Genomic DNA, 22,445 nt, shown 5'->3' on the forward strand with positions numbered 1-22,445 from the left:
GACAACAAATCAACCAAATGTGCTACAAATTTACAACTCACCAAAATTTCGCCCCAATACTGTCGATTTTTTTTTTTTACATTTAAATTTCTTTCAAATTATAAAGTCCATCACTTTGTTTTTAGCAAAAACTGTAAAAAAAATAATTAAAACAATCTCCTCCCACATTTTTGTCATACACAATTTAAACATAAACATATGTAAACATATACCTGGGAATTCCTACTAAATATATTTTCCATGTCAATGAAAATAAAAAATAAAAAAAAGATACATTGAGTTATTGTAGATGAAAATATTGGAAAATATCAATATTTCGTCTAAAAAGCGTAATTTTTTCATGGCATTTTGAATTTTGCTTTTATTTGAACAATTGGATTCAATGGAAAAATTGCATTTTTAAACATCAGTTTTTCACTTCTATAGCCTTATAAAACTAATTGTTACAAACAGATTATCAACATCTCCATACTGTCTAGATGCAGTATGTGTATTTATGTTTTAATAATTTTTGACATCTGTCTTTAAACGCTTACAAATTGTGAATCTGGAAAAATTGGCAAAAATAAGCATGAAATATGGTGAAAAGTGACAATAATGGGTCAATATATGTGACATTAGGTGGGAAAAGTGATGGAAAGGGTTTAAAAGTGCTGGAAATGTCTTAAAAGTGGAATAAATGTGCAGAAAAGGAATTGAAATTTAATGGAGAGGTGGCAGAAATGGGAGTAATGTAGCAAAAATGCATTAAAAGGAGCAAAAATATGGCAAGAAGCTTTCGGCGACCTCCTCCCAGTGTCTCCCGATCCCAAAGGGGGTCCTGACCCTGAGGTTGAGAACCCCCAGCATAGAGGATGTTCCATCATTGAATAGTTGTGGATTGATTATGTGTTTGACTTTTTGATCTGTTGATTTGCAACAAATTGTGAGATCAAATTCACATTTATAAGTTGCACCAGCTCTAATTAGAGTTTTGCAGATATTGAATAATTTCCCGTCCTTCTCTCCTTCAGATCATCCAGTCGCTGGACGATGACCCGGCCGCTCAGAACAAGCAGCTGACGCTCCGCCTCCAGCAGGTGGCCGCCGCCCTGGAGAACAAGTCCACCGAACTTTGACCTCCGTCCTCTCAGAGAGACGCATCATGGATGAACTAATAGCTCTGTGAATACAGAATATTACTTTCCTTTAAAGGACTTCAAGGATGTGAAAATCACTGACTTCACACAAATGTTGAACTGCGTGCGGAGGCGGAGCCTCAGGAAGGACCAATGAGGGCAGCTTAGACTAAATGAAGTGTTAAAAGTGGCCCCAGATGCACTCGAACCCGTCACAAGCACGTCACCAACATCTCCCTCAGCCTCGGCATCTGGAAACAAAACACCTGAAGTGCAACGTGCTGAAGTCTGTGAAATCAAAGTTATTTTTTTAATTGAAAACCAGGACCTATGCTGGTTCTTTTGTTTCTTTCTTTGTTTTACTTTTCTGCAAACACACATTTTCCTTTTTCTCATCAATGGAGAAGAAGTAAAAGTGCCATACAAGACAGACACAGAGGAAGAGATTGTTTAAAGAACAGAAGTAAATATATATGAATTTTTACGTCATGGTACTTAGCCTCTTGTTTTTTAATGTATGCTAAAAGTATAGCTGCTTTATTCACCACAGACTGGTTTATATATGGATAAAGTTGGATAATCGGGTCTTATTTTTTTTTATCTGGACATCAGATCTCCCAAAACAAAGCAAATGCTCGATTTCCTAACACACCACTGGCCAATCAGAGGTCCCGATTCAAAGAGGGAGGGGCATGAGAACATGAACTCCTGGTACGACATTATTAAAATAATCCAAAAGAAAAATTGTAGATTTTTTTATATTACAGCCAAATGTTGTTTTTGTCAGAGAGTCTGCTGGTTGTGTTTCTACGCTGATGATGATACTGTGTTTGTAATTCATATCACAGCCGAGTACTTTGATTAGTATTACAATTGTGTGTGTGTGCGTGTGTGTGTGTGTGCAGACTTTATGCAGATGCTTTGCATTTTATGACATAAAAATTATCATTTTAACAGACTTGGACAATGCTGCGTGTGTTTTTTTCTATTTCCAGCCTCTCTACACACCCTAAAGCTAGTGAACGGGGTGAGACAGCAGTAAGGAATAACACAATTCAATTTGTATGCCTTACTATAGCCTTATCCCAGAAAGAAATGCCAAGATTTTTCCAATTTTATGCTTTACTAAAAATCTTTACATTTTTACACCTTACTATAGCCTGATTTTAGAAAAAAATAAATCCAAAATGTTTCCATTTTTATGCCTTGTCAGAAATTGTTTTCAAATTGTTTTCATTTTTATGCCTTTAATAGCCTTATCTCAGTATTACATTTTTACACACTATAGCCATGATTTCAGAAGAAATGCCATTTTTATTTTCAATTTTTACACCTCTTTTTATCTCAGAAAAAAAAATCCAGAATTTTTTCATTTTTATGCCTTAATGTTTTCCAAAATAGCCTGATTTCAGAAAAAAAAATCTAATTTTTTTTCCATTTTTTATGCTTTACTAAAGCCTTATCTCAGATACAAATTCCAAGTTATTTGCATTTTTATGCTTTACTATATATAGCCTTATCTCAGTTTTTTTTAATCAATTTTATGCCTAACTATAGCCTGATTTAAAAAAAAAAGAAAATCAAATTTTTTTCCATTTTCATGCTTTCATGCTTCACTATAGCCTTGTCTCAGAAAAAAAAATCTTTTTTTTTTTTCATTTATATGCTTTACTAAAGCATGATTTTAGAAAAAAAATAAATCCAAAATGTTTCATTTTTATGCCTTTAATAGCCTTATCTCAGTATTACATTTGTATACTTTACTATAGCCTGTTTTCAGAAGAAATGCCATTTTTATTTTCAATTTTTACACCTCAGAAAGCTTTTTATCCCAGAAAAAAAAATCCAGAATTTTTTCATTTTTATGCCTTAATTTTTTCCGAAATAGCCTGATTTCAGAAAAAAAATCAATTTTTTTTCCATTTTCATTGCCTTGTCTCAGACCAAAAAAAAATCCAAAAGTTTTCCATTTTTTAATGCTTCACTATAGCCTTTTCTCAGAAAAAAAATCTGTTTTTTTTTATTTTTATGCTTTACTAAAGCCTGATTTTAGAAAGAATACCAAGATTTTCCCATTTTTACACCTTCTTGTAGTCTTATCTTAAAGCCAAAATCTTTCAATTTTACACCTTACTTTAGCCCGATTTCACAAAAAATCCAAAAATATTTCCATTTTCATTCTTTACTAAAACCTTGTTTCACAAAAAAAATCTAAATTTTTTCCACTTGTATGCTTTACTAAAGCCTTGTCTCAGAAAAAAAATCTTTTTCATTTTTGTTTTACCATAGCATGGTTTCAGAAACACAATCAAATTTTTTTTCCATTTTTATGCCTTATGATATATAGTCTTATCTCATTACAGGAAAAAATGGCACAATTTTTCAATTTTTATACCTTGTTGTAGCTTGATCTCAGAAGATAACAAAATCAAAATTTTCCATTTTTATGCTTTACTAAAGCCTTGTCTCAGAAAAAAAATCATTTTTTTTCATTTTTATGCTTTACTATAGCCTGATTTTTAAAAAAAATCTAAACTTTTACCATTTTTATACCTTACTATAGCCTAGTTTCCTTACTATGCCAAGATTTTTACACCTCATTGTAACCTGATTTTTGAAAAAAAAAGTCCAATTTTTTTTTTCTATTTTCATGCTTTACTTTAGCCTTGCCTAAAAAAAATCCATTTTTTTGCTTCACTATAGCCTAATTTAAAATGAAATGCCAATATTTTTACACTTCATTGGAACCTGATTTTAGAAAAAAAAGTCAAATTTTTTTCCAATTTTATGTTTTACTAAAGCCTTTATCTCAGATACAAATTCCAAATTGTTTCCATTTTTATACCTTACTATATATAGCCTTATCTCAGTTTTTTTAATGCCTTACTATAGCCTGATTTTTTTTCTAAATGCCAAGATTTTTCAATTTTTAGACCTTATTGTAGCCTCATCTCAGAAAAAAGGCCAAAATCTTTCAATTTCACACCTTACGAAAGCCTGATTTCAGATATATTCCAAAATATTTCCATTTTCATGCTTTACTAAAACCTTGTCTCAGAAAAAAAATCTAAATGTTTCCATTTTTATGCTTTACTAAAGCCTTGTCTCAGAAGAAATGCCAATATTTTTCAATTTTTACACCTCATTGTAACCTGATTTTAGAAAAAAAGTCCACATTTTTTCCATTTTTATGCTTTACTAAAGCCTTACCTCAGATCCAAATTCCAAATTGTTTCCATTTTTGTCTTACTATATATAGCCTTATCTTAGAAATTTTTTATACCTTACTATAGCCTGATTTCAGAAAAAAAAATAATAATTTTTTTTTAATTTTAATTCTTTACCAAAGCCTTATCTTAGACCAAAAAAAAATCCAAAATTTTTTCATTTTTATGCTTTACTATAGCCTGATTTCAGAAAAAATATCAACATTTTTCCATCTTATTGTAGATTTATCTCAGAAAAAAGCCAAAATTTTTCAATTTTATGCCTTGCGAAATTGCATGATTTCAGAAAAGAAAAAAATCCAAAATATTTCCATTTTCATGCTTTACTAAAATCTTGTCTCAGAAAAAAATTCCCAACTTTTAATGCTTTATTAAAGGCTTTTCTCAGAAAAAAAAAATCTATTTTTTTCTCCATTTTTATGCCTTATGATTTCAGAAAAAAATGCAAAGTTTTTTAAATTTGTTCACCTCATATAGCCTATTTCAGAAAAAAAAATCCCAAATTGTTTCCATTTTTATGCCTTACTATAAACCTTCCTGCAAGATGGATTCTCCTGGTGTTCATTGAAACTCGGGTCAGAGGGAGGCCTACACATCAATCTGGTAACTTTCCTATAGCTTTATCTCAGAATTTAAAAAAAAAAAAAAAAAAAATTCAATTTTTACACCTTGTTTCAGGAAAAAATGCCAATATTTTTCCATTTTTACACTCAATGGTCGCTTTATCTCATTGGTCACTCAAACCTATTTCTCACTAATAACAGTATATATTGCGCTTCTGGTTAAATTTTCAGTTTTCACATATTCCTTTAAATGTCACAAAATCAATGAAAACAGACACATTATTGGTAATTATATTTCATTTATTACAAATGCAATCTCACTCAAAATTAGAAATATGAATATATTCATCTCATTTAAAGAGCACATAGAAATGGTCTTAAATAAACATGAGCATTATTAAATGAACAAACAGAAATAACAGAAATACGCTTTATTTTAACGGACATAACACCTTTGAAGAAAGTTTGAGTCAGTGCACAAACAATTAAATAAACTTCTCTTCAAAAACAAACAAAATAAGTTAAAGAGTAAACAAATTTCGGACTTTCAAAGTGAACTTTCTTGAATCACAGGAAATTATACGCCGCTAAAATAAAGCATTACTCCATAATCAAACACAATGTGTATATGACACCATTGAGACATCCGATGTTTTTATCACCATCTTATTCTTTGAAAAAAAAAAAAAAACTAATCATATTTGGCAATAAAAGTGCTAAACGATGCTCGGTTTATCTTAATTTTCATATCATCAATAAAGGAAATCTTAGCGACATGTAGGAAGTACACAAACGTTTGATTTCTGGAGGAGTACGCTTCGAAAATGTATGTTTTAAACTAGTGGTTTCCAACCTTTTTTGGATCAAGATTCCACAATGATATCACAAATTTCTGGCAACAGTAACACCAAAGACATTTTTTCCTCCCCAAGAATGAATGTCTGTTATAGTGTATACGAATACAGTTCTCTAAAATAAAGGGCTGTTTTAATTTTAAAAAATCAGTTAAAAATGTATTAGATTTTTTTTTTCTCTCCATCAATTACTTTTTACAGATCAAAGAGCAAAACTTCAAAGGAAGAGATCAAAGAGCAGACACTTCCGAGGGAGAAAAAAAAATAAAAGGGCACAGACCAAGTGTTCAAAGGAACACTACTGATGATGCGTTCCCATATCTGAGACTCAGCTCCCACGCCACTCTCACAGGGTAAACCTTCTTTTTTTTTTTTAAATGGAGAAGTTTTATTAGTTATATTAAAGCAGGAAAGTCAAACTCATTTAAGTTCAGGGGCTATATACATAGCAGTTTTATCCACAGATTTTAGTCATGTCAACATTATTGTGTCATAGTTTGCACTTCTACGTATACATAAAATACAAAATATGTAACAAAATTACCAAATCCAAACAATCCACTTTAAATTTCCTAGATTTTGTGACCAATTTATATTTAATTAACAGAAATACTGTCATAATTTGAGGGAAATTGAAGGATTTTGTAGTTTTCTCCCCACTGTTGAACATTAAAAATGACTGCAATCATTCAATATACAGTAAGCACTGGGAAAAAAACTGTGAGCCCCTGTAAATATTTAGTTTAATTTACACAATGATTCATGTTTTCTCTGTCATTTTTACTTTCTCTCCCGAATTAGATGCTCCAAAGGGCCAGATTTGGACCCAAGACCATGAGTTTGACAAGTGTATTGAAGGATATCTGTAGGGAAATTTTGCTAAGTGACTTCAGCCATCGGAAGCACAATATTGTCAATAGACATACGCAAAAAAACATTTCTCGTTCTAAATTTCACGTTAAATATTTTGTCGAACTATTTAGGGTCAAAATGGTGTCATATAGACTTAAAAGTCAAATGTGAGCCAGAAATTAATTTATTTGCCCACTTGTATTAAATAGTCTTATGATCAACCAAACATTCCACTCTTGTTAAAACACACAAAATGAGATCATTTAGGAGATTGTGACTGCTGGTGAAGACCAAACCGCAAAAATCTCAACCAACCAGAAGCAAAAGGAAATTAACTTAAAATATTAAGACCCAAGTGCAACTTCATTTAGTTTGTCTGTTGTCAGATATATTTATAATCCTCTGCATACATCTACATTTTGACACATAACTGATCTGTACCATGTTAGGAACACAAAACTCTTAATGATTTCACAATAAAATTTCCTGAACATTAATTTCATAATTAGGAAAATCTTTCACCTGGTGACCATTTTTAAGGCAAGTAATGGCTCTCTTCATCTGTTTTCTCAATCAGGTGTGAAAGCATTCACATTTGAATCATTAATTCTTGTTGTGTGTTTTGAAAGTAAATATAAAACTAGATTAACTCAAGAGTTACAAACACAGAGAAACTCCCACAGCATTATGTTTATTTTAAATTAATTCGACCAACAGCAGAGGTAGGCGAGAACAAAGAAAGACGGACGGGGTGGGGGGTGGGGCAGCTGAGGTAGTGGAGGAAGAGGAGGGGTGGATACTCAGCTGATGAAGGTGAAGACCACAGACTGAATGGGGAGCCTACACACTGGGCACAGCTTGTTCCTCTTCTTCAGCTTCCTGGCGCAGACGTAGCATGACATGAGGTGTCCGGTCCGTCCGTGGACGATGCAGCCGTTCTTTGGCCTCGACTGGCAGATCAGACACGGGTCCAGACACGAGTCAGGGAGACGCCACTCAGCCGACACGCTGCGCTCCATGTCAGGCACACTGGGTGAGGCGGGAAGGGGAGGAGTTGACCGAGAAGGTGCAGATGATGGGAGGAGCTCCTGTGAGGTGGGAGTTAAGAGCTCAGACTGTGAAGACTGAGTCCAGAGCTCCTGGGAGGAGAAGGGGTCTGAGGAAGGGTCTGAGGAGAGCAGGTCCTGGGAGTTAGAGGCCGAGGACATGGAGTCAGACAGACACTGTGACGAATGTGACGTTCTTGCTCTTTTCCCATCAGGAACGTCCACGCCATCGTTCTCAACTTCTGAAACTTTAGGAGAAAAGCCAAGAATTCAAGTTATTTCACATTTAATACAACATCGTCAAATTCTTTTTAACAAGTACTTCAACTGTAGAAGGTAACAGATTGTTTAAAACACTGAATTTAAATACAAATGTAGTGTTCAAACCACAATGATTAACAAAGATTAACTTCTAATCAACTCTGCTGAAGAAATGTTTAATCGATCTTTTGGTCAACAACCACAAGAAATGTCAGACTTTTTCAGCACAATAGTTCCTCTCCAAAAGCCTGAAAATCCATTAAACACATTAAAAGATGTGTTTTCAATGAGAGACTTCCTCCTTTAAAAAGTGTAAAGAGGTTTAAACGCTCTAGGATCCGTTTGCTCGGTCTAGCACAGATCAAACAGCCGAATTCTGTCGGTCTCGGATTGTTTCAAATTGAGAGCCATTAGGTGCATTTTGAACGCGACGATGCTCGGCGCAGATTAAAAACAGGAAGTATCTGGGAGGACGTAGAGTGCACAACATTAAGGGTGGTCAATAGAACCGGCAACAGTGCAAACCAGAACTTTAAAGGTGCAGTCCGTAACTTTTATAAAAGTGATTTTTGGTCATATTTGCTAAAGCTGTCACTATATAAGGGCAGCCTCACATGAAACTAGTAGTTTGTGTAAAAAAAAAAAAAAAAAACAGGCTCACTGAGTCCCCCCTCCCCCCTGCACTCTGTTGTGCATGTGTTGTTCGTGCGTGCACTACTCACTGCAGCCTCCGTGTGGGCTGCTGAGTGACTGAGTGGTTGTTGTTGCTGCTGCTGCCTCTGAGGTGTGTGCACATTGAGAGAGAGAAGCGCTGCAGTAATACGCTTTTAACAGAGCATGTTATATTACTGCGATGTTCCTGTCCGGCTAACATTAGCTTGTTAGCTCCTCTGAGGAAGGGACTTTGGAAAGTTTGGAGGCAGGGCAAGAGAGCAGCGGGGAGGGATCTGAACGTTATGGACTGCACCTTTAAAACTACCAAAAGCACTTCAACTTAGTGCTGCGCCATTGTTGAATGCTGTGAAAGAACAAAATGGAGGAGGCAGAAGTTTCTGAGAACTCTTAAGCACTCGCTTTGACCCATTGAATGAGACTCTTCTTCAGGTTTCAGTCTTTCTGCCTAGAGAAGCCTCTACTCGAGTGGTTAGCTCACGCAACTGCACCAGATGCTGACTGGAGCAGATCAGAAGCTGTGCTCTGAACGCAAACCGAGTCAAACCAATTCCAGCAGTGTTTTAAGGTTTACGGTTTCATTTATTCAGAGAACTGTTACTTAGGAAATCAGCTTTGATCTCCTGACATGTGTCGACTGTCAACTGCCAGTCTTCGTCAGAGGCGTCTGCCAGCCTTAGCTAAACATACTATTCAAAAAGAATCTTGTGGGAATTACTACAGGGAATTCAGATCAAAGGAAACATTAAAGCGATCAGCAGACGTCTCTGACGAAGACTGGCTTCGTCAAGAGAGCAAAGTGGATTTCTAAAGTACCCTAACATACGAGCCAAACCAAGGTGATACAATCATCATCTATCCTCCGCCCATTTGGACCGAGCTTGGGACTAAACAGATGTGAAACCACCCTTAGTCGTCAAAATGCTGATGATGAGTCATAACTGGAACTCATTTAGTTCTACTAAATTTTGTGAGATTCTTGATTCTGTCTTCATCTGCAATCAATTACTATTACAAAAGAGCAAACAAATATCACACATTCAACCCCAAGTCGTGTTGAATTGACTTTTTTGAAACAGAAACACAGTTTGTTTCAAGTTTATTACACTAAATTCTACCTGAGATTTCTTTGGCAGTCGACTGCTCTGTGGTGAGTTTTAGCGGCAGGGCTTTAGCTTCAGGGGGGGACGCTTCGGGCAGCCAATCATCACGCAGCATCCAGCAGCGGAGGCAGTTTCTCGGGAGAGGAGGATTCAACTCGTCACACTTTGCACAGCGCCAGTAATCCTGAGAAGAAAACAATAATTAGACCCAAACAAAAGGCACAAGTGTGTTTCTTTATATGCGTTTGTCATTGGTTGTGTTTAAACTCACAGCTTCAGTGATTTCCGTGTCTTCATCAAAGGAATCGTCTTCCTCTGCCTCAATGATAACCTCATAGACCTGAGAACATGCAAACATTGGTAAATACAGGCTCAGCTTGAACAATGACTGGTTTTTATGTCAGGTCAGAGTGTTTACCTGATCATCTGCAGACAGAGAAGCATCATCTTCATTATAATCGTCCGAATCGATCGACTCCACCTCAAACTCCACGCTGAAGTTGTCGCTGTCAGAGTCTGACGCTGCGACCGTGACCTCTGACCTCCCAGACTGCACACGCACACAGTCTTTAAAATCAATCCAAAACTGCGACGTGTGTCGTCGATGATTCGCTGTTTTACACTCACTGTGCTGCGGGAATCGGACGATTGGCTGCTTTGTCTGTCCCGCCCACTTCCCAGTCCACCAATCACACACCAGGAGAGGCTGTCGTCAAAGGTCAGGGAGTAGCTGTCCGATCGCTTCCTTTTTCTGCCTTCGTCTTCATCCTCATCCTCAGATTGTGGTTTGTCTTCAGGACTGCGAGATGGTCCTTTGCAAAACAGGCAAACAGAACATAACTCAGACTCTTTTACACCTGGATGGGTTTACTGGTTTCATCTTAATATCAGATGTTATTGAGTAATGTCCCAGTAGAACTCACCTGGATCGCTGTTCCTGCGACTCCTTCTTCTTCTCCGTCTTCTTCTTCTTTCCGGTGACGCAGACTGACTTCCTGTTTGGGCCTCCTGGGAAAAAAAAGTTTCAACTCCGATCTTAGTAATTAAACAGCAGAAAGACCACAGCAGACTAACTTTCACAGTAAATTTGATACTGGGCCACATTAATTTGCTGACTATTAATAGTTTAAGCCTCTATTGTTTGCTACAAAACTTGAATATAACGTAGCAAAGCCATTTTCCAGCTATAATTATGATATGTTAAGGTTTTCTTTTAGTCAGACAATTTTTTTCAGGAAATTTACTTTGAAATCCTGACATGTTTTGACTGTCAACTACCAGTCTTCCTCAGAGGCTTCTGCTGATCGCTTTGACGAGTCCTCATAAGTTCTTTCTGGGTGTGGCCAACTTGACAGTTCTGTCAGGCTGGCCACACCTCCTGTAGCCCTATAGTCTCTGGAGATGAGATCCAAGTAAAATTCTTTAAAAATATTGTCTGAATAAAAAAAAAGAAGACAAAATGAACTTGTAGGAATTATAATTTTATGACGTGTCTGTGTGTGTCTACTTGTTACCTCTGTTTCATTATCATTTTGCCTTATGTTTTGTGTTTCATTCGATGATGTCGGCAAGTCTGTGGATAACAGGCAGATCAGAGTCTTGTCTTAGTAATTCAAGCATTTAACTCTATTTTGTTCACATTACAAACCTACCTTGGGTCTTTACAGCTTCCAAATTTTTTAAGATCATAGCAAACAGAGCTCTGAAACAAGGACAGAGTTTAGTTCAGAAATGCGTCTGAACATGAAAACATTGGAATCTTTGTGATGAAGGAATAGTAGATTTTTCGTCAGGAACAGATATTGTTCTTTTACTCACTGTGGCTCTTTGACCGAGAAGCTGTCGACGCCCAGCACGCGCCCCAGTGCATCCTGGGAACAGTGCACAATGTGCTGCTGCTTTTGGTCATACAGTTGTTTCTGGATAATATACTGACCCAGGTAAAACATCACCTGTGAGAGAAACAAAGCAAATTTTAGATCAAATCCACACATGACATGATGATGAGCATTATGACACACTAGACAATTTAATATAAGCTATTGTCAGAATTTTTTGTGAATTTAAAAAAAAAAAAAAAATAATTTCATATTATTTTTCCAACTAAATCAATCAGAAATTGCAATATGACTCGATTATACATTCACATGCATTTTTCAGGACAAAAGCATGGGCGATGACACAGAAATGTCAATTCTCACGCAAAATAAGACGCGATATGACACGCATATTTTGGGACAATTTCATGCATTCACAGTAAGCCTGGACGATAAAATGACAACGATATATATCACGATAAAGATGTTATCAATATCAATAGGAAATATGTGCGATAGAATGATTTTAATGAACTCCGTTAGAAAAAACCCGGAAACAACCCGCGACCTAGAACTGCATTGCATTCTGGGGGATGTTGGCAGAGGAACAGCCTGAGCCGCTCCTAAGTGGCTGTGCATATTAGTAGTTTCATGTTTCACCAGCTGAAATGATGAGTCGGGCAAACAACGGTCAGTGCGCACTCCCTTTCCCGCCGCTCTCACACTGGTCGAGCTAACCTGAAGCTGCAGTGCACTGTTACATCATGGACCGCTACTTGGTTAAAGACCAGATAACCAACAAAGTGAACAAGTCCAAGATCTGCCAGATCCACCCAAAGTTCCCACAAACCCGAGAGAGAGAGAGAGACGCATACTGGAAACTCCACTAAAGCTAATAAGCTAAGCAAACCCACCGACACAAAGACTGGGCTAAGAGCTAATGCTAACCACCGATGAGACCAAGTAAAAAGTACATGGCTTAAACCACAAAAGGCCACATATTTACTCATGGTCAGATTTAACACCAGTACGGAAGGATAAAAGCTAACATGTCGCACGTCGTGTGACATAATTTAATTTAATTTAATGTATCATATTTCACGTGTTCACAGACAAAGACGACCCCATTAAACATTAATGTAACTATTGTGACTTTTACACTAAAAAATCCTGTTAGTGCTGCTCTCAGTAATTATTGATTAAATCATCAGTCCGATCTGGTTTCATTAGAGGAGATCAGAGAGATATTTATCAACCATAACTTCATGTAACTCACTATAAAACATAAAATAAACACGATTCAGCAGTAAAAAATACTGTTGGAGTTATTTTTCCTTTTCATGTGCCTTTTTTTCATTTTTCATTGTAAATGAGGAAATAAATGCTAAAATTGCCCCCATAATATTTTCTTAATACAGACCCTGCTCTTCATTTCATGTCAGAGATGTTAGTTCTACCTCAGGTGTGCACTGATTTATTATAAAATGTGTTGCACATTTTCTTTGATTAATGTCTATATTTGTACATTGAACAGTTTATTTTTTTAATTGAGTTTTTTTGTTTTTGTTTATTTCCATAGTTTTGTTGACCTCTTTTAAATTTTAAAGATTACGTTTGAAATAAAAGTATTTAAATTTGGCGGTTTTTCTTATGGTTTTTATTTCGAATAGGTAAAAAAACAACAACGAATCAATAATTATCGATATTGACTGATATGAAACACTTATATCGTGATACATATTTCAGGCACATCGCCCAGCCCTAATTCACAGACAACTTTCCACCGTAAAACCAGTGACTTGATGAGTAGCAACTTTAAAAAAACAGACTGACGTAAAATCTCACATGATTTCCACACATTCAATCGGCACAAATATAGTGGAGAAATATGAAATAAATAAGTTGACTCAACTAACCATAATAAGCATGTATGGCATCCAATGTTTACATTTTTAAATCAAAGTTAAAGGCACTCTTTCTTTTTACTGAGACTGATTTATTTATTATTAATCATTGTATTGCTGATTTCTTGTTTTAATTATTGATTTCATGTTTTTATTGTTGATTTCATGTGCAATTAATGATTTGGTGGTTTAATTGTTGATTTTAAACCCTGTTTATTGTTTTAATGTTCTTATTGATTTTTAAACTGCTTAGTTAGGGGAACTTATTTAATGATCCTTTAAAAAAACACTTAAAAATTTCTGCCAGTCTTTGTCGCAACAGGGCATTTGTCTAAAAATATTTAGAGGGAACAAAAACAGGAAATTTAACAACTGTTTTATCTGAAACCTGCAACATTTTTTTAAATCCTTTATCACTTCTGGGAGGAAACAAGTCTATTATGTGAAGTCAGAACTGGACTTCAGGTTCTTCAGTTGACTTCAATGCTGCAGGTGGGAAGTGCATTTTGGATACCCATAAAGTACAAATACTCTAACATAAAAACTGGAAGGGCTGTGGCTGTACCTCCTTCATGGTGAACACATCTTTAGTAGCTCCGGCGTCTTGCAACAAAGAGCAGAACTCCACCTGTGGTTTGACCTGGTACAAACAGGACACGGTTAAAGCAAACAGCAGAAGGACTGAAGACGGCTTTATTTACACAATCTGCTCTTTCTCACCAGGTGATCGTCATCGGGGGTGTGGACTGTGTGAAGCTCCCTGTCTCTGGACATTGTAAAGCCTGTGGTTCATGCAGACAAAGAGACAATAAACATGCATTTTAATTAAACATCACTGGAAAATATAATAATCCTAGAAACCTGTCCAACAGTTATACAAACGTGGCAAATTAATCCAGTTTGACGGAAAATGATGAAAGGTTTATCCCTCACTTCTGTCTTTCTCCATCTCTCTGTCTAATCACCTTGTTGCCAAATGTGAGGCCAGAAAAGGTTATTATTGGGAGCTAAACAGTAATTCTGATGAGTGATTAATAATTTGAATGATTATTTTGTTGCTTTTTGTATAGTGTCCATATTTTAATGTTTATTTATTTATGCTGCTATGACTGTAGGACTTTTTATTGTCCAAATGTTTGTTCAGTGCTTTAAACTAAACCCAATGATTCCAGTGGTCATTGGTTTGTTGTCAGTGTGATAAACACAAAAGCTATTCCTTAAAACACTTGATTTTGTAAAAAAAAAAAAACCCTACAAGAACATTTTAATAAGTAAAAGCCAACAGAAGAAAATCCAAAACTTACAGCCTGGTATTTCTACATAATTAACAGGAATATTAAACTTTGATCTTGTTTTTGTGGTGTAAAAAAACAGCCCCTCCCTCTCCTTTGAGAGAAGACAATACAAACAGTGCAGTTTTACAAAGAGCTCTATCAGTTCCACTGGAGCTGTTGTTGTTCTTTTTACTACATCTGCTGTTATTTGGCAAACCACTCAAAATATAACATGATCACCAGTCAAACCATAACACCAATTGTCATTATATGCTGATTGGACCAGTATAATATAAAGAGACTACGCCTACATCTGATTTCTGACTAATTCAACAACAGTTCTCCCCTGACAGTGTGTTAAGAATGAGAAAGAGCTGCATTCTCTGTTCTTCTGAATATGAAGAAACCTTAGGAATATTACAAAAACCAAAAACAGAGCAACCACACATCAAGAAGATTGACAAACAACAGTGCCAGTAGCATATCACAAATCATTTCAGTTTTAGACAGAAATTCATAGCATTTTTTACGCAATAACACACAGCTCTTAAGTGAATCTGTCTTCTACAGTTACAGAGGATTCAGTTTGCCATTGCTGAAGGGCTACTTTTAAATAGTCCTATATATATATAAAAGCATCAAACTCAGACTGTTTGACATCTGTGCGACCATATCCAAGTAGAAAATATCTTTGAACTTTTCTTCATACAATCTATGTTGTAACAGGTTCCAGCATTATTTGTTGGCGACTCCTTCAAAAGCAGATAATTTTTTGTTGTTGGCCATTGCCAATTTAAAGGTCCTATATCATGCAAATAAACTTTTTTGAGCTTTTAACCTTGTTAAAATGTTAATTCCTTATTAAAAACACCTCTAAAGTATTATTGGGCTTCTCTGCTGATCTGATCTGTCCTCTTCTGAAAAACGAGCAGTTCATAATGATGCCTGCTGTCAGTGCCGCGCCTACACGGTGAACACTGCACTGTAGGCACCCAGGGAGTAGACATCTTATCGCCTTTGACTTGATCTGACGTGTTTGTGACCCAAAGAGACGCAACGGTTGAGGTGATAAACAAATGATTATCACCTTAAATGCACTATTCCTCTATTTAATAAAGATGAGGAGAAGTAAGTGAATTAGCAGTTTAAAACTCAGCTGAGTGTTTGAAGCAGCTGACTGCTGCTGCTGCTGGATGAACACACAGCTGAGACAGACACACAATAGCTGCTTAAATATCCATGTGTTTTACTCTAATGTGCAGTTTTTTTTTACTGAAAACAATAACAACAGTGTGTGGATAGCAAGAGAAAATTGCTTTGGTGATCACTGATCTGCCTCAGGGCGAGTCATGCAGGAGCCTTGCAGGCAAGTCACTTTATAGACACACCCACTCATGAATATGCATAAGCAGGCAGCAAACAGCCCATTGGTCAGAGAGTCACTTTTCAGAGGCTAAAACTGAAAAACAGGTGAGTTTGGTAAAATAAACCTCAAATACTATGTTTTTGGGGTTCTTAGGACAAATGGAGATGGGTGAAAATGCATGATATGGGACCTTTAAAGCTGCTTGAGACAATAAATTATTTTAACAAAAATACATAAAAAAACAAAGAACAACCCAGCAACAATAATAATAATGATAAATATAAAGGATGAGGGATAAATAAAGGATAGATAGAGAATAAAGGACAAATAGGATAAATATATATATATATATATATATATATATATATATATATATATATATATATATAGGCAAAGTGACTTCCCAACACATTTCTGGTGTTTTCGCAGACGCAAAGATGGCAAATGTTCGTGGACACGGAAAGATCCAAATCTGGCCGAAATTCAATGCCTCGCGGAGTGAGGCAATATCACAGGGAATACCAGGAACAAACAAGAAATAAAATGGTGTCAAGCTAATCACTGTCCTACTTTTCTGGCAAATAAATAAGAAATCACAGTAAGATTGAAATTATGTCAGTGATGGCCCAACGACGGGCGTGTAATAGGACCGGAGGGTTACTAGTTTAAATCCAACCTGGACCAACACTGTTGGGATGTTGAGAAAGTCCCTTAAACCCAACTGTTCCACGAATGCAACGCCAGTGGCTCCGATATGTAACAACGACCTGAAATGTAACAAGACCCAAATTGCTATTTCAAAAAATCTAATGAAACCCAAAATGTAAAAACGTTTTGCAGTCGTTATTACATTATTGGGCAGGCAAAACGTATTTCCCCTACTGTAATAATTGTATTATTATATTACATTATTGTGTGTGTGTTGTAGGAGTGTGACGATATCTCGATACGGCGATACATCACAATATTTTTTTTCCACACAATCGATTAACGATATGCTTGCTAAGTATCGCTAAGAATTTTTGTATCAAAACCTTTTCTGCTTTTTCGCTAAAATGTGCAGGTACATCTTCACAGAAATGTTGTCCCTGTTTGTTGAAGGAACCAATATATTGTTTACTGAAATATTGCACTATAATGGTGTCACTGGTAAGAAAGGCCTTACTTTTTGTTTATAGAAAGCACTATTGGAGATACTTATTCGTTTACATTGGTATGTTGACACTTATTTACAGAAATGTTGCACTAAAATTGTGTCACTGTTCATAGGACACTTTTTCAATTTATTGTCTTTCAGAGATATAAAATAAAAAATTAATTTTTTCACTTAATCTTTTTTTTTTAAATGTCAGATTATCGTAGATTGATTTCTGACCAATATATCGATAATTGCAGTATCGTCACATTGTGAGATAATCGTTATCGTGAGCTTTGTATCAGCTTCGTATTTTGGAGAACCTTTTACATTATTGAAGGCAGACAAATAATTTGGTGTATGTGTACCTGTAGACGTACAGCAGCTCATAGGCAACACAGCACAGAGGGAAGCTGGCAATAATATGGTTGATTTTGGATGCAGTTCAAAACCAAAACCAATATTTACATCTGTACACTCCCAGCTGTCACAAACAGTGATAGCTCTTCATAAATTAAACTACACATAGAAATGACTGACAACGTTCTGTCCTCATAGTCAGTATTAATAATCCTAAACCTGACAGCTATAACTACAGCCTGCAAAGTATTTTTACTACTGTGAAGCCCTGGATTTCTTGGTGATACTAAAACATTGTACATTTTCTCAACAATCTGTAAAATCTGTCATTACAAATGTAACAATCTACTGACTCAAATGTAATAATAATCATGTCATTTTTACTGCACTAATTTTGACAATATGGTAATTTCTTTCAGACAAAAAAATGTGTGCATTTTTATGAAAAAAAAAGTTAAATATATGCTTACCTGTATTTAATATGAAAAAGAAGTTTTCAGCAGCTCATCCTGTGCAACAAAAAGCAGATAAAGTGCAGTCAGAGTGGAAGTAAGGCGTGTTGCAGCCTCTTATAGACCAGCTCAGACATGTCAGGACTAGACCAGCCTAAACGTCCCATCAGAACAGACTAGGACTAGACAGGGTTGAGTCAGCAGGAACATGTAGGACCTTATGTTCATGTGCAGAATGAGTGTAACAGCTGATTAAGTCACACTGCCCGCAGGCATGTTGGGACTAGTTTATAGTGACTCATAGGTTTAGGATTTGGGTAAACCCTAAACAGGCACTAACTAATGCTGCTTACCAGAGTCAAACCAGGTCAAATGAAGAACTGAGACAAAAATCAAATCACAAAAACAACAAAAATAAAAGTATGTTCTTAATCGACCAAATGTAAAACTGCAAAAACAAAGAAACACTTAATTCTCCTGAAACTTTTACTTTCAAACCAATTTAACCTGTGACGCATGCATGCACAATTTTACTTATCACAATTGTCTCGCAATGAGACACTCACAGGTGAATTAAACATTCAGGTTTTAAATGTAAAGCCTGAATTTGGTAAACAATAATTTCAGAGAGGTGGAGAAAAATATTTAACATGAAAACAAATCAGGAAAAATAAAACTACTCCGTACAACATACTTCAGACGAGAAAAACTATTTTATGTTGCTTTCCAAAATAAAACAAGACAATTTTACATTATTTGTCATCCTGACATTATAGTTCAACAACTTAGCACTGTGTTACATTTCCTTTACACCAGGGCTGGTTATCTAATGACATTAATAACTTTGATAACAGGAAAAAAGTTCAATCAAAATTAAACAAACAATGGTAATAGCTGCAGTTTTTGTAATCAGTTCATCCAATTATCTGATAAGAGCTGAACTATAAGACTGGGTGACCATGTGCAATAAGAAAAGTTGTTTTGAATTAGACAAACAGCTGGAGCCCTGTCTTCCTGTCACTGTAAATATTCTAAATATGACACTGCTCAATATTTTGACATTTCCTTAATTGTTTTGCCAGCGAAAAGCCATAAAGAAAATTCCCTGTACGGGAGCACGGCCTGCGTAAGGTCACCTTGATCAGATACCGATACAGTCAGATATTAACAAAAAACATTAAAAAATATGATATGACATATATACACAATATATAGATAAATAAATGTTTTTATGTTTTTGAGCAAACCTTTTCTAATATTTCACACTATTTATGCCTTTTATTTATTACTATTTATGCCATTCTTTTGCTAGAAGTCGAGACCTTCGACCACAATTCTGTTGCGTGTATGAAAGCATATGCACAATGAACAAAAAAAAAAAAAAAAAACAATTCAGACTTTACAAAATAAGTGATAAAAGTATGCATGAGTTGTGCGAAATTTTAACGGACTTATATCAGTATCTTTTTGTTACTTCTCAGAATAACCTGAGAAGCATAGTTGGATGAATGTATTCTGAGTGCGTCCTACTAAACCCACACATTCCCCTAAACAGCCACGCCACAGAAGTCACTCACACGTGCTGTCCCATTTTTTTAAAAAAAGGCAAAAGTGGCACAAAATGTGCAGCTGTTTGTTAACAAATCTGCCTGTGTAGCATTTTGCATTAGCACATTAAACCTAGAATTGTCTTTATTTATCAAAATTATTGAGTGAACAAAAATTATCATGATTTATATTTTATATCGCCATTCAGAGAAAAAATGTCGCGGAATTTGGTTCATATAGCCCAGCCATAATTGGTATCGTATTGGAAGTGATAGTGACCTTTTCAGATCAAGAATGCTTCACAGGAAGCTGAGGATTCACAAGTAATCTGATACAATCATCAACCAAGGACAATAAAGCTATTATCAATCACTTAAATTATAATTCTTGTCAACACAACAGTGGTTCCCAAACTGGGGTGCGTGCACCCCTCGGGGTACACGAGCACATTGCAGGGGGTACTCGGACAGATTTAACAAATGATTAAAAACTGTTGGGAAATGTTCCGAGTTAGGCCTTTTTTTTTTTTTTTTTAGCAAATTCACCACAAATTACCAGTAATATTGCTCAATAAATTACTATATTTTCTTGTAATGTATTTAATCAGGATTATTTTAGGAAACCATTGTTTGAGACACATTTAGGGGTTTACGAGAACCCGCTGTTCCACATAAAAAAAAGCACATGAAATTTTGGAGACGTACGGCTGGGCAAAAAAATCTATTTAAGCGATTAATCAAATTTGTAGATAAAAATGATTTTTCTTTTCCAAATTCGAGTTTAAAATTTTCAAATATATATATATATATTTTTTTTAATTTGTTTCCCTACCATAGTTTTTTCGGACTTTTTTGCGTTCCGATGTGAGCCAGCCCCCTCTTTGCATGTTCAATTTTTTATTTTTTATTTGTACTATGCTGAGATGCTAAGGGAAAAGTTTATTATGTTTTTAATTGTAATGTTATAAAATATGTAGTTATCTGATTTCTTAATCAGAAAATTTAAGCTACTGTGAAGTTGCTGTTGCACTTTTGCTTAAACCTGGGTTAAAGCTTGAAATTGTTAAATGACAGAGTCTCATATACTTTTTATTTTGGAATTGTTCTTTGCATTTTAACTCTTGAGGACAATCACAGCAATAAGGTCGCACTTTTGACATTATATCTGATGTCTGCCGTCATTTTTAAGTGCATTAAAAAAAAAAAAATTAAAAAAGAAAATCGAATCGAAACTTTAATTTTTCTTTAAAAAATCTGAGATTTTCTTTTTAGGAAAAAGCTCCCAGCCCTATGGAGATGGTACTTATGACATCATATGGAGGGGGGTACACATGATTTGACAAATATGCAAAGTGGGTACATGGGACAAAAAAAATTGGGAACCACTGACTTATATTCTGCAGAAAACATTCCTAGCACTTCTTCTCTCAGCAACATATTATGACTGATAATTTGGGTGAATATGTCTAGGCATTGGTCTGTTTGAGAGTAGGAAAAGAACAAAGTGTTCATAAACAGCTGACAGCCTCCAGCGAGTCAGCTGAGATCACTCACTACACAACATTACACTACACTACAGTGACTACACACAGTACACGTACACAAACACAGCGAGGAAAATATGTCCAGACTTGTCCCAGTCTGTCCTCTCTCACTCGCTCTCCCACTCACTCTGTCCTCTCTCACTCGCTCTACCCCTCACATAATCACGACCTCGTGCACACAAAATATAAACATTGTTCTCACCCATCCCGCTTTTTTTTTTCATATAAACTCAACACTGTAGCTACAACTTAAACCGTTTAGACTAGAGAGTAAAATGTTTAAAAGACTATGACTAAGAGTATAAAGCAACATCAAATAAACGTTTGAAAATAAAAAGTGAATGTAATTTATTTTTACTGATTTATTTCTAGACTTTATTCTATACTACATTTCTAAAAATTAAAGCTATAAACATGAATAACATTATCATACAGTTATTGTTGGCGCTGGGGTTAATCGAAAGCATTAGAAACGATTAAAAAACCAATTCAATTATAATTAAAAAAAAAAAAGAAAGTAAATAATATCATGTCATTAGATATAATTAATCACATGAATGCAGCAAGTTAAAGTCCTTAACTAAGATTAAAAAATATAAAACAAATATGGTTGCTAATTCAAACAAACGATATTATTAGCAGGTTACGATAAAATAGCAGTTAACTGTTAAAACGAGTTTATGATAACAACAAGATATAATTCAAACATACAGTAACCTATTTTACTTATTTTAGCGAACAGGCAAGTCGTCTGGCCAGCCGCTTGCAAGTTGCTGCTTCACCCGTTAAACCTCATCAGGAAACACTGAGGATCCGCGGCCTGCTAGCATAAATGCTAATACACTAATATAACTCAAAACCCTGAAGTTAGTTTAGCAAAATAATAAATTTACGCACCTGTTAAGTCATTGTGGATTCCAAATAGTCAAACCCGGAAAATATTTGCTGGTTTAAAGCAACATGCAGAAAAATAGTAGTAGTATTAGTAGTAGTAGCTTCGAAGACGTTACCACGCTAAGGTCTTCATTACAACGATAGCATTCACTGCTGTATTAATGAAATGTGCCCCCTATGGGTGAAAGTGTGTTACTGCCTCGTATTCAGCATTAACCCCGTACTTTCCCTTTTCATATATTTAAACAGGTAATTTGTGCCAGCTTAATTTACTGAAAGGAGAAGAGTACTTTGTAACGAACAAAACACAACAACTACATAATACTAAGAAATGTAGTATGATATTTGTATGGAAGTGACTAGTCCCCATGCTGAAAAGATGAGTTTTTTTTTTGTTTTTTTTTTTTTTGCTTTGCTTTGTTTTGTTTTGTTTTATCCAATATCGGGCAAGAAATG

At 35.4% G+C, this 22,445-nt stretch overlaps 2 protein-coding genes across 5 annotated transcripts in view; one reads left to right on the top strand and one right to left on the bottom strand.

The window, feature by feature from the left end:
* plxnb2a.1 (plexin b2a, tandem duplicate 1) overlaps nucleotides 1-2,076 on the top strand; it is a 250,675-nt gene extending 248,599 nt beyond the window's left edge. For all 4 annotated transcript variants that reach the window (XM_028449132.1, XM_028449133.1, XM_028449129.1 and 1 more), the window contains one exon: nucleotides 1,014-2,076. In XM_028449132.1, the coding sequence (XP_028304933.1) occupies nucleotides 1,014-1,118 (105 nt within the window). In that variant the 3' untranslated portion in view covers nucleotides 1,119-2,076. The remainder of the gene's footprint in view (nucleotides 1-1,013) is intronic.
* Nucleotides 2,077-6,483: 4,407 nt separating this feature from the next.
* Nucleotides 6,484-22,159, bottom strand: mdm2 (MDM2 proto-oncogene). Its single transcript, XM_028451559.1, has 13 exons — nucleotides 21,993-22,159; nucleotides 18,023-18,061; nucleotides 14,138-14,199; nucleotides 13,983-14,057; nucleotides 11,515-11,648; nucleotides 11,349-11,398; nucleotides 11,211-11,269; nucleotides 10,620-10,704; nucleotides 10,324-10,508; nucleotides 10,115-10,246; nucleotides 9,968-10,036; nucleotides 9,712-9,880; nucleotides 6,484-7,908 (listed from the first exon to the last, which is right to left on the bottom strand). Exons 3-13 carry the CDS (start codon nucleotides 14,189-14,191, stop codon nucleotides 7,415-7,417), a joined length of 1,506 nt encoding a protein of 501 aa, XP_028307360.1. The 5' UTR covers nucleotides 14,192-14,199; nucleotides 18,023-18,061; nucleotides 21,993-22,159; the 3' UTR covers nucleotides 6,484-7,414.
* Between the last annotated feature and the right edge of the window lie 286 nt (nucleotides 22,160-22,445).

Source organism: Gouania willdenowi, chromosome 6, assembly GCF_900634775.1.
Source record: "Gouania willdenowi chromosome 6, fGouWil2.1, whole genome shotgun sequence".
Classification (NCBI taxonomy): Eukaryota; Metazoa; Chordata; class Actinopteri; order Blenniiformes; family Gobiesocidae; genus Gouania; species Gouania willdenowi.